Source organism: Rana temporaria, chromosome 8 (assembly GCF_905171775.1).
Source record: "Rana temporaria chromosome 8, aRanTem1.1, whole genome shotgun sequence".
Lineage (NCBI taxonomy): Eukaryota > Metazoa > Chordata > Amphibia > Anura > Ranidae > Rana > Rana temporaria.
This window is the reverse complement of record NC_053496.1, coordinates 68,714,755-68,730,524: the sequence shown is the minus strand read 5'-3', so window position 1 is coordinate 68,730,524 and position 15,770 is coordinate 68,714,755. Positions and strand designations below refer to the sequence as shown.

At 40.7% G+C, this 15,770-nt stretch overlaps 1 protein-coding gene across 1 annotated transcript; it reads left to right on the top strand.

The window, feature by feature from the left end:
* Nucleotides 1-4,740: 4,740 nt before the first annotated feature.
* Nucleotides 4,741-9,958, top strand: LOC120947037. The gene has a single exon (XM_040361972.1). The coding sequence runs from the start codon at nucleotides 6,006-6,008 to the stop codon at nucleotides 9,894-9,896; it is 3,891 nt and encodes a 1,296-aa protein (XP_040217906.1). The 5' UTR covers nucleotides 4,741-6,005; the 3' UTR covers nucleotides 9,897-9,958.
* Nucleotides 9,959-15,770: the final 5,812 nt, after the last annotated feature.

Below are 15,770 nucleotides of genomic sequence, written 5' to 3'. Positions count from 1 at the left end.
TGTATTTATTTTAATAATCAACAAGAAATAATTATTAAAATGCTACTAGATTCTACAGTGAAATGTCTGTATATTTAACTATGAAAACTCTCATCCTCCTCTCTGGATGGTCATAGTCTACATCTCTTTCCCCTGGGCATTACACTTGAGAGATAAACAATGGTAACATGACACAGAGCAGCCTGTGACTCGGTAATGATATACCTGTGTACGTGTACATTTGAATAGGAAGGTGCTGCTCTTAAGGTAGACTGTGTGTTCTATCTATTCTGCAGAAGTGTTCTCTATTTTACATATAACAGCAATCACAGAGGAGAAATGCAGTATGCAAAACACATAATACATACCAGAAATATTTTTTTGAAATATAATGTATTCTCTGCATAAATATGAGGCTGTAAATTTTGGCAGAATTCTGGGAAAAACTACCTTTGCAATAGGGCTATCCTTGCACGTCAAGGGTTAAATACTTGTTTTTGTCTAGTGTACCATCGAAAAACACTTTTACTTACCTTATTTCTTACTCCCTCTGTAGCCAACGTTCTCCTTCTTTGTTCAACTTCAACCCTCCAGGTTGTGAGCGGGACCTCTGCGTTCTCATCTACAATGCAGGATCACTGGTCCTGCATTGTACGTGACGATGTTGGAGCTGCAACTTTGAGAGATCACCATAGAGAAGAGGCTGCAGGGGACAGGTAACGTGGAAGGTGGAGCCTGCTGGAGTAGGTGATAAGGCAAGTAAAAGTGATTTTTAATGGTACCTGGGCCAAAAATTTACATTTAACCTCTGAAGATCGGGTGGGGGAAAGTCCTGCTGCAGGGGTAGCCTTCCATTTTTCTGGAGTTTAGCTTTAAAGTACAGCTAAAGGTAAAACTTTTTTTAGATTTGAAATGAGTGGTAAGATATAACTCATGTTGGGTTTTTATGCGGTCATTTTACCCCGTAGGATCGTGACACGCTTGGGACACACAGTCATACACACAGATATACATATATATACTGGGCCAATTTGGACAAGATGCAATTTACCTACCAGCATGTCTTTGGAGTGTCCTGTTTAATTGTCCTGGTCATCAATGTCACCACGAATGAAAGTAATGCTCTGTACACACGATCAGATATCTGATGGAATCTAAACCGATAGATTTTTTCATCAGATATCCGATGAAGCTGACTTTCATCAGTCTTGCCTACACACCATCGGTTAAAAATCCGATCGTGTCCAACGCGGTGACGTAAAACACTACGACGTGCTAAGAAAAATGAAGTTCAATGCTTCCGAGCATGCGTCAACTTGATTCTAAACATGCATGGATTTTTGACCAATGGATTTCCCCACAGATGATCGTTTTTTGAACCATAAGAAACATTTAAAACAGGTTCTATTTTTTTTCACCGATGGGAAAAAAAACGATGGGGCCCACACACGATCGGTTCGCCCAATGAAAACGGTCCATTGGTCCGTTTTCATCAGACGAACCGATCGTGTGTACAGGGCATTAAAAAAAAATTCTTGCTAGAGTTGCTAGTAGAACAAGTTTAGAGGGGAAATCTTCCAGTGGATACACTTGTTCCCATGACTGCTAAGAAGGGATAACCCTCACACTGTAAAAAATATTTTATCAAATCCTGTTGGGTCTACAGGACAGGAGGGGAGATCCATCTAATAAGACTCAGATGGGAAAAAAACAAGAGGTTTTCTACCTTCTCTACTAAATCAAAAATACTGTAATGTTTTGGCTTTAGATATACTGTAATTACTGACTTTTAAAGGATTTTTCCACTTAACATTGATACATTGACTCTGTACTAAAACTGGTCATCTAAATTTCGTATGCCCTGTACACACGATCGGAATTTCCGATGGGTTAAAATCCGATGGAATTTTCCGTCCGAATTCCGTTCAAGCTGTCTTGCATTCCACACTGTCAGACCAAATTCCGACCGTCCAAAGCGTGGTGAGGTAAAACACTAGTTTAATGCTTCTGAGCATGCGTCGACTTGATTCTGAGCATCAGTGTTTTTTTCTCCGTCAGAGTTCCACACAGATGATCAGAATTTCTGATAGGATTTTTCCCATCGTTAAAAAAATAAAACATGTTCTATTTCTAAACTCCGATGAAAAAAGTCCGATGGGGCCCACACACGGTCGGAATATCCGATGACAAAATTCCGTCTGACTTTTTTCATCGGAAATTCCGATCGTGTGCACAAGGAATTTTTGCATTCCTCATGCTTTTTCCATAATCTAAAACTAAAGAAAATTATCAGCAAGGGAATGAGAATGCCACGCAAATACAATAACGGAGCATGAATTGGGAACTCTGAGGCCTCGTACACACGACCGAACATGTCTGCTGAAACTGGTCCGCGGACCAGTTTCCACGGACATGTCCGACCGTGTGTAGGGCCTACCGGACCGGATTCCTGGGCTAGCGGACAGGTTTCCAGCGGACAAAAGTTTCTTAGCATGCTAAGAAACTTGTCCGCTGGAACCATGTCCGTCGGACATGTCCGATGGCCAGTATGACTCATCGGACATGTCCGCTGGTTATGACGTATAACCAGCGGCCCGAAATCCCGCGCATACGTCAAATTGATTTGACGCATGCGTGGAAGCATTGAACTTCCGCGTCAGAGAATGTCGGTGTCGTATACGTCACCGCGTTCTCTGTCCGCGGGGATCTTGGTCTGATGGTGTGTACACACATCAGACCAAAACATCCCAGCAGACATGTCCGATGAAAACGGTCCGCGGACCATTTTCATCGGACATGTCTGGCAGTGTGTACAAGGCCTTAGTGTGGCTCAGAGATCTTGCTGCTGAAGTCTTTTTCACATGTTCTGTCATTATGAAGGCGAAAGATGTTTTTTGGGGTTTAAAAAAACACTCCGATTGCTACAAAGCATGGACAAAAATCGGTTTATTCATAGCAAGCAATGAAACACACATCAAGATTTGCTTTGTCATAAAACAATAATTTATGACCAGGGCCAGATTTCCATTGCTGAAGCCTGTAGGCACACAACTTGAGATGCCCTGCATAATGCCCATCTGCGAAATTTACCTCAATAATTGCCCAATAATACAGTTAAAAAAGTGATGTACAGTAATGCTGACACTGTTGATTACCAAATAATGTTGTCCTCAGTGGCTTGCAGTTTCCTTCCTGCCGCAAATTGTGCTTCATTTGGCCTTTTGGCATTAAAGCAGAACTAAACACAGTTTCAAAGAACAGTAACATCCTTGGCACGTGCCAGAAATGTAATTGTCACATTAATTGTGCTCTCAACCAAACTGTCAAACCATCAAATGATCATAAATGATCACATGTGCAGCATTACGGCAGTTAAGGATCAAACAGAGGCCAAGATGGCCAAGAGGGGTTAGTTCTGCTTTAAAACAGAAGTAAAGAACCAGTATCTTCATTGTCCATAATAACTATTCAGATGTCAAAAGCCAACTTCTCACATTTTTCAGTTGGGTAAAATGGATACCTTGATGGGTCATAAACTGATAACAATTAGGCCCACGATCAAGCCAAGGTTCACTCCATCCTAGTTCCCCATATATTACAACAGAAATTCCACTTGAGTGTGTTTGATACTGTGAGACTGTGCTTTACTAAAGGAGATGAAAATCTCCACTCAATAAGTTGTGTGAATAGTCACTTTATTATACAAACAGATAATTCACATAATTGCACAATTAAAGTGACTATCTTTACAATTTTTTGAGAAAAAATGTTCAGCTCATTTAATAAATAAGCCTTTGTATGTCTATGCACTGTTCACACTTTATTAGCCACAGGTATGTATAATTTTCAAATAGGAAGTGACAGCAGCAATTGAGCTTTCAGTTGATCTCTTAGCCTGTTGTGACTATGCAAGTGGTGGAGGATAGTCTCCCTTCTGAGATACTACAGATCAGTCAATACCTGACAGGCATTCAAGGCCTGCCCTATTCTACCAATATTAGCCCGGATTCACATACATCGGCGCATATTTATGCCACGGTAGCGTATCTCTTTGACGCTACGACGGCGCAGCACACAGAGGCAAGCACTGGATTCACAAAGCAATTGCTCCCACTCGCTCTTAAATATACGCTGGGTTTCCTCGGCGTAAGCCAGCGTAGGTGGAAGTGGGCGTGAGCCATGCTAATGAGGCGTGACCCCATGCAAATGATGGGCCAAGCGCCATAGAAGTACTTAAAATGAACGGCGCATGTGCCGTCCCGTGGCCGCATCCCTGTGCGCATGCTCAGAATCACATTGAAACATCAGCCGAAGATACGTTGAATCACTATCTACGACGTGAACGTAACCTTCGCCTAGCCATATTCACGTACTACGTAAACGACATAAAATACGACGGCTTGTGTTCCCTGGTCCATACCTTTGCATGAGTTGCGCCTCCTATATGGGGAATAACTTTACGCCGGACGTACGACCTACGCAAACCGCATATATTATGCGCAGAGCGCAAGTACGTTCGTGAATCGGCGTATCTCCCTCATTTGCATATGTGCATAGAAAATCAATGGGAGTGGTAAATGCACCCAGCGTAAATATGCGCCAACGATACAACGGCGTAGGCAAGTTACGTCGGTCATAGGAAGCCTATTTTTAGGCGTATTTCAGATTGTGGGCACGGTGCACAGATACGACGGCGCATAGTTACACTTACGCGACGTATCTCAAGATACGTCGGCGTAAGTGCTTTGTGAATCCGGGCCATTGTTGTTGTTTTTTTCTTCACCAAAAACCTGTCAAAACCTGGGCAAAAAAAATTAAGATGATTTACTTTAACGTAAATTCAAATTAAAGATAAAATGAAAAATGCTTAAACAGAAGTTACTTTTAGTTTAAACAACATGTCAAAATGATGAGTAGATTCAGGGACATAACTGTGGTTAAAAACAAATTTTGACTTGATAAAATACAGATTAGACTGTCTCTGAGTTCTCCCCCCGAGTCTATTGGTTATTGAGGCTATTCTTTACACTAAAGGACCAGTATGGATCCTTGGGAGGTGAGAGGATGAGGCCAAGTTTGACTTTTAGGCTTAATTTCCACTGGCGTTTTTACAGCTCTACTCTGGAGCTTCAGAACGCCCTGGTCCTGCGTTTTTTTTACAGCTCAAAAATGCCTATGCCATTTGAAGCTCAAAAACTCATGTGGGCATGATGCCATAGAATAACATGGACAGGCGTTTTTAAGCTGTAAAAAACGCTCAGAAAAGTGGCTGTAAAAACGTCAGTGGAAATGAAGCCTTAAAGGAAAAGTATAGGTGTAGTATAGGCATATAATATAGGATACCTGTATCTTTAGATTTTCCGGTGATTTTGACATGAAGTTTTAACTAGAGGTAACTTCTCATCTAGTTTTTGAATTGTGCTGATGTGACAAGTTACTTTAACAAAATATTTTTGCTGCTTTATATTAATTTGATCTTATCCAATAATACAAGCACAAATTCATTGCATAACCTAATGTATGAGTGTACTTTTCATGGCACTAAAAATAAAATATAATTCTGAGTCATACATTGCTGTAGAATGTACAGTATGAGCTATTAATGAAAGCTGCAATTTATGCAGTTCAGTGCTACAGAATGGTTCTTTTGTTGCACATAAAGCCTTATTATTTAATCAAAAACATAAACTATACAATCTGCTTGTCATGGAAGCGATGGAGGTGTATGCAAAGATCTACCTTAAGTAAGCTGTTCTCTCGATCACATTACCAGTGGCGTGCAGCCAGCAACTGAGAGGCTTAACTGAGAGATACTGTATATTAACAGAGATGCGCTGCAAGCAACAAGAGGCAACAGTCAGCAGAGTTCTGTGACAATGAAGATATTTTTTTTCCAACAGAACTAACAAATGGAATGACCTGTGAATGGCATCCAAGGTTTGATTTCTAAGTTCTGAACTTACAGAAATAAGGATTGTCTGGAGAACTCATCAGTCTTGCCTCTTGCAATACTCATATCTACAGTTATGAGTGAAAAAGACTCTGTGTCAAGCCAGGATATCCCAACGCTTGTTCGTGCCTTGGGGACATTGGCATTGGCGGCTGCTACAGCAGTGGTTATTAAATGGTTTATTTCACATGACACTAAGGAGGAAAAGACTGAAAGTAGTGAAGCAGACCTGAAGAACAACCTATGTTTAACAATTCAAGATGAACAGACAACGTGTGATGGTGGCCTTATATTTGATGGAGTCCACGTAAAGAATACAAACCCACTAGAGGTCAGTGATGGGGATGGAAAAAAGGCAAATCTTTTACTAGAGGATTGTCATGACTTTGGGTACTACAGAGGTCCAACAGAAACATCTTGTATTTCTCAAAGCACCACCTCTGAAAAAGAAAATGGTCAACAGATCAACTTATATTGTGCTATTTCTCCTAAGAGAACAAATCAGATAACATCAGTTGCCTGCAAGTTAAATATGGTGGCCGCATCTCCAGCAAATAGTGACTTCATTCAAACAGAGGATGGCTGCAATGCTTCAGTTCTTAATGCAACAACATGGGGCAGTTCAACTAATGCTACAGAGGATCAAATGTTTTCTGGCTGTCTGACACACAAATGTGATAGTTTGCTCTTTGAAAGTTCAGCAAGCAATCAGGAGCTTGAGCACAGCTTTGGAACACGTTCAAGCGATGGTAAGTATAATGATGACTTGAATACAAGGTGCTCAGGAAGTCAATACAAGCTGAGTGGCCAGGATATTCCTGTTGCTGAGTCATTTGTACAGCACAGTACTGTCAGCATAGGTTGTGGTGGACAGAATTTGGTCAATAGATCAAATGAAAAAAACTGTGATTCGGAAATAAATGTAATAAAATATATAACTCCAGAACAGCTGAAATACAATATAGACAATCTGGTTATTGATGATAATAATGAAGATAGTATATTGGTCACTAGTACAGGAATCAGCGAGGAAAAGATAGTCAAAGTACTTTGTAATCCATTTGCTTCTGAAACAGAGATGAGTATTAGAACTGATATACGCATTCCTAATTGTCATAGTGTCCCTGTGATATCTGACATTGCTGCACAAGTCACTGAAAATTCTGCAGTTGAAAATGAAACCTTTCGTTGTACAGAAATGCTTTCACATGTCCAAAATGCCTTGTGTGCAGCAAATGCAAATGTCATTTCAGTTGATGGCGTCTGTAAAGATATTAAACAACATGCAACACTGCAGAATAAAATGGACTCTCAAGATACAAACATTTACCAATCAGATGAGGGAGAGAAACTTAATTTGACCGACTGTAAAATACCAAATGAGGATCTGAAACTTTGCATTGAAGATGCAGTACAGAACACAAATGATGATGACAATGACATTAAAAATAGTGTCCCTTCACTAGAAAAAATTATGCCTAATAAAGAAAGTAACTCCCGACAGTTTGTTACACCCATGGATGCGAACACTGGTAGATATGAAGCTCAGGAAAGTTTTCAAGGAACATCACAGTGTGGCACAATAAATCCAAAGGAAGAAAACATGACAGACAACACTTATTGTTATCCCAACAATAAAGAAATCCTACCAATGTCAGAAAAATGGAGGGCCAACACTCTATATAATAATTCTGCACAAACTGCCGTGATGTATCCCTTGGATTTAGAGGACCCTAATGCATCCTTTAATATTCTAGGAAAGCAATATAAACATCAGTTCTATGCAGAAGAAATGTCTATTGTTTTAAAGAACATTGGGGTTGCTAAGTATTTATCAACAAATCTTAAATCCGAAAAAAAACATGAGGATATTGATGATGATAATAAGGAAAGTATTGGGTTATACTGTACAACCAACAATGCAGCATATGTAATGACTACATTTGAGAATAATATGAATGAATCTACGTCAATTGGAACAATCAGTTCAAAAGTGATGAATGAATGTGAGTTTATTTCTGGTGTAAAATCAATAAATGACCAAAATTGGCACACATGTACAGCCGAACATCAGGAAGGCAGTAATGTCATTACAAATGGATATCTAGATATCAATCATGAGGTTACAGATGAAAATGAAAAAAATGATTCTTCAAAAATACAAGAAGATCATTGCAGTAAAGACAATATGTCATTGGCATCTGAACCTTGTTCCAGTCTGCTGAACACTGTGTTTCTTACTACAGAGTCTAATTGGGAAAATACAACTTTTTTCAAGGACAGTAATGTTTCTTTACCTTCGATGATGAAAAAAAATAATACTGTACAAATAGCACAACATAATACAAATGGAGAAAATTATGGTTTCCAAGAATGTTTTAGTATAGACAGGGACGAGCAACCCTCTAGTGTGGGTGACACCTTCAGTTCCTGCACAAAACATCTTGCAAAGGACAAGCAAAATGACCCAATGTGTTGTGATTCTAATTTAAGTTCTACACAAGATCAAAATATGCTTTTGACAGATAATAATGTAACAAATTTGTGTCTTGAAAAGAGAGCTGATTCCAGAGAAAAAATTATGTCCACTATAGCAGAAAATCCAGAACTTATTTTACCTGAATACCAATCAAAATGGAGAATGGTAAAGAAAAAGCCATTAATGGCTAAGAGTTGTGACAACATCCTTTCTGGACATTCCTATCAAGAACCCACTTTAAAAACCAAAGCTCAAAGTATGTTATGCTTGCTGACAGAGTATTACTCATCCAAACTGCCGTCTGAGAATGGACCAGTGGAAGAAGTAGCCAGAGGAAGTTTCATTCGCATCCCAAAAAGTCTGCAGAGTACTGGGGAGGCTATAAGGTTTCATCTGACATTGGGAAATTGTCTAGAATTATTAAAATTAGCCAGAAAAAACAGAGTGCAGGAACTTCTTAAAGCAGCTTATACAGTAATTAGCGACAATTACCTCAATGTACTTAAAAACTCAGCTGTTTATGGTCAATTAACTGGCTTAGAAAGAGAAAGAATTCTTCAACTACGAATGAGGGGCAAATTTTCACTTTGTGTGGTGGAAACGAAGAGCATATTTTGCTTAAATAAATATATCCCGTGTCCAGTGGAAAAAGCTGAGCATACAACTCATCTTTACTCGCTAGATAATAAAACAAACAAGTGGAAACATGTGACTAACATCCCAGAAGAGGCTTGTCTTAAGGGGTGTAGTATTTGCTCAATGCACAACTATTTGTTCATTGCAGGAGGACTCCAAGAGACCACTGAAGGTTTAACATGCTCTGATAAATTATTTTGCTATAATCCTCTTACTGATATCTGGACCCAACTGTCCCCAATGAATGAAGGGAGGTCCCAACTGAAGCTGATCCCATTGGATGGCTACCTTTATGCCATTGGAGGGGAGTGCTTGCATACGGTAGAGAAATATGACCCGAGATCAAACAAATGGACCTTTGTAGCGCCTCTTCCTAAGGGCACGTTTGCTGTGGCTCACGAAGCAGCAGCATGCGGTGGAGAAATTTATATCTCAGGAGGACATTTATTTTATCGGCTATTAAAGTACAGCCCTGCTCATGATCAGTGGGTAGAATGCCCTTTTAATGCCAGTAAGGGCCGTTCCTGTGACATGGTAGCAGTTGGCAACATCCTTTATCGATTTGACATGCATAAGGACTCTTCTGTTAATATTCTGAAATACAACACAATGGGCAAGATGTGGTCTGAATACACAACAACCTTTCCGGGCAGCAAAATTCCCTTTAGATGTGCTTTATTTGAGGGTAACATATACTGCATTAACAGAGAGACCACTGCAAAGTTTTCATTGGAGTATGAAAAGGCTGTGTTTGAAGCATGTGTTTTCAGTAAAGTTCCCACCAGCGGTGCAGGTTCTCCCCACCCTACTGTGCTGTGCCTATGTGGGTCAGTATCACAAACACCTGTATAAAATAAGTTTTTAATGCACTAATTAAACACAATGCTTGTATAGATTTTAAAGGATTAGTGCACATGGAGCACATGGAGCATGAATTAAACACACTGCTGCGAATTCAAAACCGCACGATTTTACCGTGATTTCTCGGCTGCATTTTTGCCACGAATTTGCAGCGATTTCAGGGAATGTCAGTCTATAGAGCTGAATTTTCATCGCACACGGATCAAACTCGCACAGGACCCTTTTTTCCCCCGCAGCTTATATTCGCAACGCATTGATGTGAACGGCACTAATGGAAAACAATGTTATTTTAATGACTTGCGAATTTGAGCAATCGCAACGGCTCAAATTCGCAAAAGAATTCGCAGCAGTGTGAACCTAGCCTCAGACAAAAAGCATTTTTCCAGCTTGTCTAAAACTTTGACCTAAACTAACCAATCCCCCAACACCACCATAAATCGCAGTTGCAGCTTGCTAGTAGCTGTGCATCTTGAAGTTGCAATTTTTCCAGCAGCTGACCTGCAGGGTGATTCCTGATAGACTTCTTTAGGACAGGTTGCCATAGCTGGAGAATCTCAGGAGATAGCCACTTAGAGGTCTCTGCGAATCCTCCTGTGCAGATGCATCTATAGGCAAGAAAGATACTCGGGTAGGAAAGCAGGAGGCTAGTTTAGATCAGGGGGTCTAGGCAGGGTGAACAAGTCAATTTGTCTAAAATACACTTGTCCTTTTGGAAAGGAAAAAAGTGACCCTTAGGCCTCGTACACACAATAGGTTAACCAGAGGACAATGGTCTGAAGGACCGTTGTCGTAGGTTAACCTATGAAGCTGACTGATGGTCCGTCGTGCCTACACACCATCAGTTAAAAAAACGATCGTGTCAGAACGCGGTGACGTAAAACACAACGACGTGCTGAAAAAAAGTTCAATGCTTCCAAGCATGCGTCGACTTGATTCTGAGCATGCGTGGATTTTTAACCGATGGTTGTGCCTACTAACGATCGGTTTTGACCTATCGGTTACCAATCCATCGGTTACATTTTAAAGCAAGTTGGCTTTTTTTTAACCGAAGGTTAAATAACCTATGGGGCCCACACACGATTGGTTTTGACCGATGAAAACGGTCCATCAGACCGTTGTCCTCTGGTTAACCTATCGTGTGTACAAGGCTTTATTTCTCTATAACCTTACAAGCACAAAATTAAATGTATTTTAATGTTATTATATGTACTATAACATATTTATTTTATAAATGATATTGTCACAAAGATGTGTGGTCTTTGTAAAAATAACTGAAATGTGGCCTTGGGTGGCATATAACTGAATACAGTTCATAAACACTTTATTCAAGTGTAGAAGCTTGTCAATGCAGGCCCTGCAGACAAGCCTGGATAAAGCCAAGGCCCAGAGATCACTGGTATTTTTGCTGGGCTGCAAGGGCTGATTTATTACAACTGAAGACAATTATTGCTAACAGTGATCAATTAAATTAATAATTTTCATGTTCCTACAAAAAAAAGGAAGCCTAATCAAATCGTCACTTTTTTTGCTCTTGGTTTTGTATCTTAGTCAAATTGAGTAGACGTTTTTGAGCTGTAGATGCTGAGCCGTTTTTAAGCTGCAAAAAAAAACAGGACCAGTGCGTTCTGAAGCTCCAGCCTTAGAGCTGTAAAAACGCCAGACGCTCAAAAAACGCACAAAAACACAAAAAAAAAAAAAAAAAAAACATGGACAGGAATTTTTAAGCTGTAAAAAGTGGCTGTAAAAACGTCCATGGAAATGAAGCCTAAATGCCCCTTTAAGACCCTCCTACTCTTTTCGTGAAATGTGACTGACCACACCCACTAGTTGATGTGATTTGGGGTGTGTGTGTAGGGGCCAGTTTTTTGGGGCTGTGGTTAAGTTCCAGCACCTATTGTTTGAGAAAAAAAAGCCCTGTATATACATATAGTAAAAAGGTGTCAAGGCATCAAGGGCACCACATCCCGTAGAAACTATCAATCTACATTCTTGCACTTTGTAAACTATATACATATAGGTTTAATGTTTTACCTTCCAAAAAATGTCCACACTGCATAGATGACCGAGCAGTTCAGATTCCTACATGATCTTTGTCCCATTAGATTGTGACAGGAGCAACATGCACATGGACATCTGCAGGTTGCATAAAATATGCCCAGCGTAAAATTACTGGCATTTTCCCGTGCCCCTCATAGAAGTTATTGGCTGCATGCCCCTGTAATCATGTAAGCGCCAATGCTTCTTTGCGTTCACAAGGTATTTTCTGAACAACTTCATGTCTTCAAATGTCACAGATACACAGTGAGCAGGGAACTGACCTAGGAAGCGAAAATGCTAATCCAGATAGGAGCAGACTGTTTAGCAGTGGTGTGAGTGTCACAAGAACAGCTGATCAAAATGACAACTACTCTTGCCCATAAATCAGTAAACATATATGTTTTTCAGTTGTTTACCCAAAGGGGTTGTAAAGGTTAGTTTTTTATTTTCTAAATAGGTTCCGTTAAGCTAGTGCATTGTTTGTTCACTTAACTTTTCCTTCGATTTCCCTATTTTTTTCTTTGTTTTCTTTTTCTGAATTTCTAATTTCCTGTTCCTCCTCAGTAAGCTGTTCTGCCTAACTAACCACCATTCGGATGATGGGGCAAGCTTACTGAGGAGAAACAGGAAGTGAGAAATTCAGACAAAGAAAAAAAAAATTAGAAGGGAAATCGAAGGAAAAGGTAAGTGAACCAACAATGCACTAGCTTAAAGGAACCTATTTAGAAAATAAAAAACAAACCTTTACAACCCCTTTAAGTCAAATCTGTGCTTGCACATGATGGGGAAAGCAACACGTTTTCTTTATTGCCCCCTCCATAGTAGCACATACCTTTCCTTCACTTCCTTACTACTTTAATCTACTGCAGTTCACTCACAGGATGCAATAGGGGACCAAAGGAAATGCAGATGTGCCCTTCCGGGGGAAAACTCAGCTGAACCTTTTGTTTAAATCGGATAAATACATTCCAGGCACTTCTAAACATTAGTATTGGAAGTCATTAGAAAGCAACAAACTACCCCCTGCCAGCATGCTGTGGAAGACACATATTCTATATGTGGCATCAGTGGTTACTCTGCAGAAGCCCACCACACTCCTTGCTCATGTTCACTGCTGATTCCTAACTTTGGCTCAGCAGGAGGCATGTTAGACATATGCAGAGAGACCACTGCTTCCACATGGAAAGCAGCCTTTCTCTACAACAGATGTTTCCAAACTATGGCTCCTCCCCACAAGATTTTGTCTGACCCTCAGCTAAGTTCAGTGGCATCTCCTCAACGTGCAGGTATTTCCAAAATAATAATTCCAAAACCGCGCTGCACCTGTGAAGCCAGGCACAAGGTACTTGTAAAGGTCAGTGCTGCAACCTGGGGTGATGATCCCCAACAAGCGATACTAATTCAAGAACGGAAGGCAATGTTTTAGCAAGGACATATTTTGGGCGCATTTCTTCCTATTTTGGCCTAGGAACCACTGACTAGCCCGAGCAATCACAGGAGCATGGAATCTCCTCCGTTAAAAACTGTTCTGCCTCCCAGCTTCTGCCCTGCTGCTACAGCCGAGCTGTAAGCATTACAGTAGTAAGGGGGACACTGATGGGGACACTAATGTAAGGAGGGACTCTAAGACCCCTTTAACACTGGGACCACGCTGCGTTAGCGGTAAAGCGCCACTAGTTTTAGCAGCACTCGGGAGGACTCTGATGTAAGAGAGTACTCCGATGGGAACCCTGATGTAAGCAGAGACTCTGTTTGGGACCCTGATGTAATGGGGAACGATCATATAAGGGGCATTATGATGGGGATTCTGATATAAAAGGGACTCTGCAGGAGACCCAGATACAGGTGGACTCATTCATTTATAAAACAGTTTTTTTGTCCAAAAATATTTGTAAAATATAAGATGTGGCCCTTGTACTGCATGCATGCTGGCAGGGGACGGGCTTTTTTTTCTCAGGATGTGCACACTTTCTAAAGAAAAGTAATTGTAAGACTTTACACTACTTTTTTTTTTTCATCTGGATTGCATTAGGCCCCTTTCACATGGACGTTCTGATTGGGTCCGTCTGTCCGTTTTTCGGGTGGACCCATTCAGAACCTCCATTCTTCTCTATGGTACAGCAGGTGTAAACAGACATGTGCCCGTTTATACCCGCCTACATCCAATCCGATCTGCCAAAAAGAGACAAATAAGGGTCCATTCCCATTCCGCCAAGCGGATCGGATTGGCAGTCGGGTGTAAACTGACAGGCAGTACGTTTACATCCGGTCGCCCATAAGGGACAGCGGGCTGTGTCCATACCCGCGCTGCATAAGTGGAAAGGATACGGACCTGTCATCCACCTGCTCAGCGGGGATCAGCGAATAGATCCCCTGCTGAGCAAGTGGATCACAGCTACAATCCGCCCCATGTGAAAGGGCTCTTTAGCTAACTATAATAGCTAGAATTCTAATATATATATATATATATATATATATATATATATATATATATATATATATATATAAAATATTGTGCCCTAGATCATTTATTCAGCTATTCAATATTGGCATTCAATAACAGTGGGGACCTTTTCTCTTTAGCCTTCAAGATAATTTACATTATACTCAACTTATATCTTATTCCGTATCAATGCTGCTTAAAGGGGTGGTTCACCCTAAAAACTACTTTTTTTTATTACACTGCCCCCCCACATTACAATCCGATTAAGGCTATTATTATTTTTTTGATGCTGTACATACCTTTGTACAGCATATTCACCCGTGCATCCGGGTTGCGAGTCCCGCGGGAGTGGGCGTTCCTAACATGTCTGTGATTGACGTTTTGCCCAAAAACGAGCTCCCCCCGTCGCGTAAGCCGCGTCACGGTTGGCGAAAGGAGCCGAACGGCGAGTCGGCGCTATACTGCGCATCGCCATTCGGCTCCTTTCGCCAATCGTGACGCGGCTTACGCGACGGGGGGAGCTCGTTTTTGGGCAAAACGTCAATCACAGACATGTTAGGAACGCCCACTCCCGCGGGACTCGCAACCCGGATGCACGGGTGAATATGCTGTACAAAGGTATGTACAGCATCAAAAAAATAATAATAGCCTTAATCGGATTGTAATGTGGGGGGGCAGTGTAATAAAAAAAAGTAGTTTTTAGGGTGAACCACCCCTTTAACTGACCCCCTTTCTATCTTATTACAAAAGCTGAGTGAAAACTCTACTGTTCAATTTTCTGTTTTGGGGGTTTGTTTTAAATAATTTTTGATGTGTTGCTATTTTGTCATGGAAAACATTTTGTAAAATGAAAATTAAACATTATTGTAAATTTATGTGAGTGTTTTTGTATATATTTTACAAATGCCTTCTACTTTTCCAAACCTGAGGGCAGAGCATCTGACCAACCATCAGACTAATGCCCTGTACACACGATCTGGCTTTTGCTCGGCCAAATCACATCGGAATTACGACGGAATTCCATCGGAGAAAAATAGAACATGTTCTATATCTAAAGTCTGACGGAATTCCTCAGAATTTCCGATGAAAAAACTCTGATGGGGCTACACACAATCGGAATATCTGATGGAAAAAGTCTGTCTAACTTTTCCCATCGAAAATTCCAATTGTGTGCACAAGGCATAAAAGTAAAAGTACTCATTCTGGAGTAAGGGAGGGTTATAACCCCTTGTCATCTGTGTTCCAATGAGCAGATTTCCCTATACTTCTTGTCCCATAGGGAAAACAGGAAGTGAGAAGAAATCCCTCCATAGTGAAGGAAATACCTTGTAGTCACTAGGGTCACAATAACTGGTGTCCCCAATGTAAGATAGCTCTTCTATTCC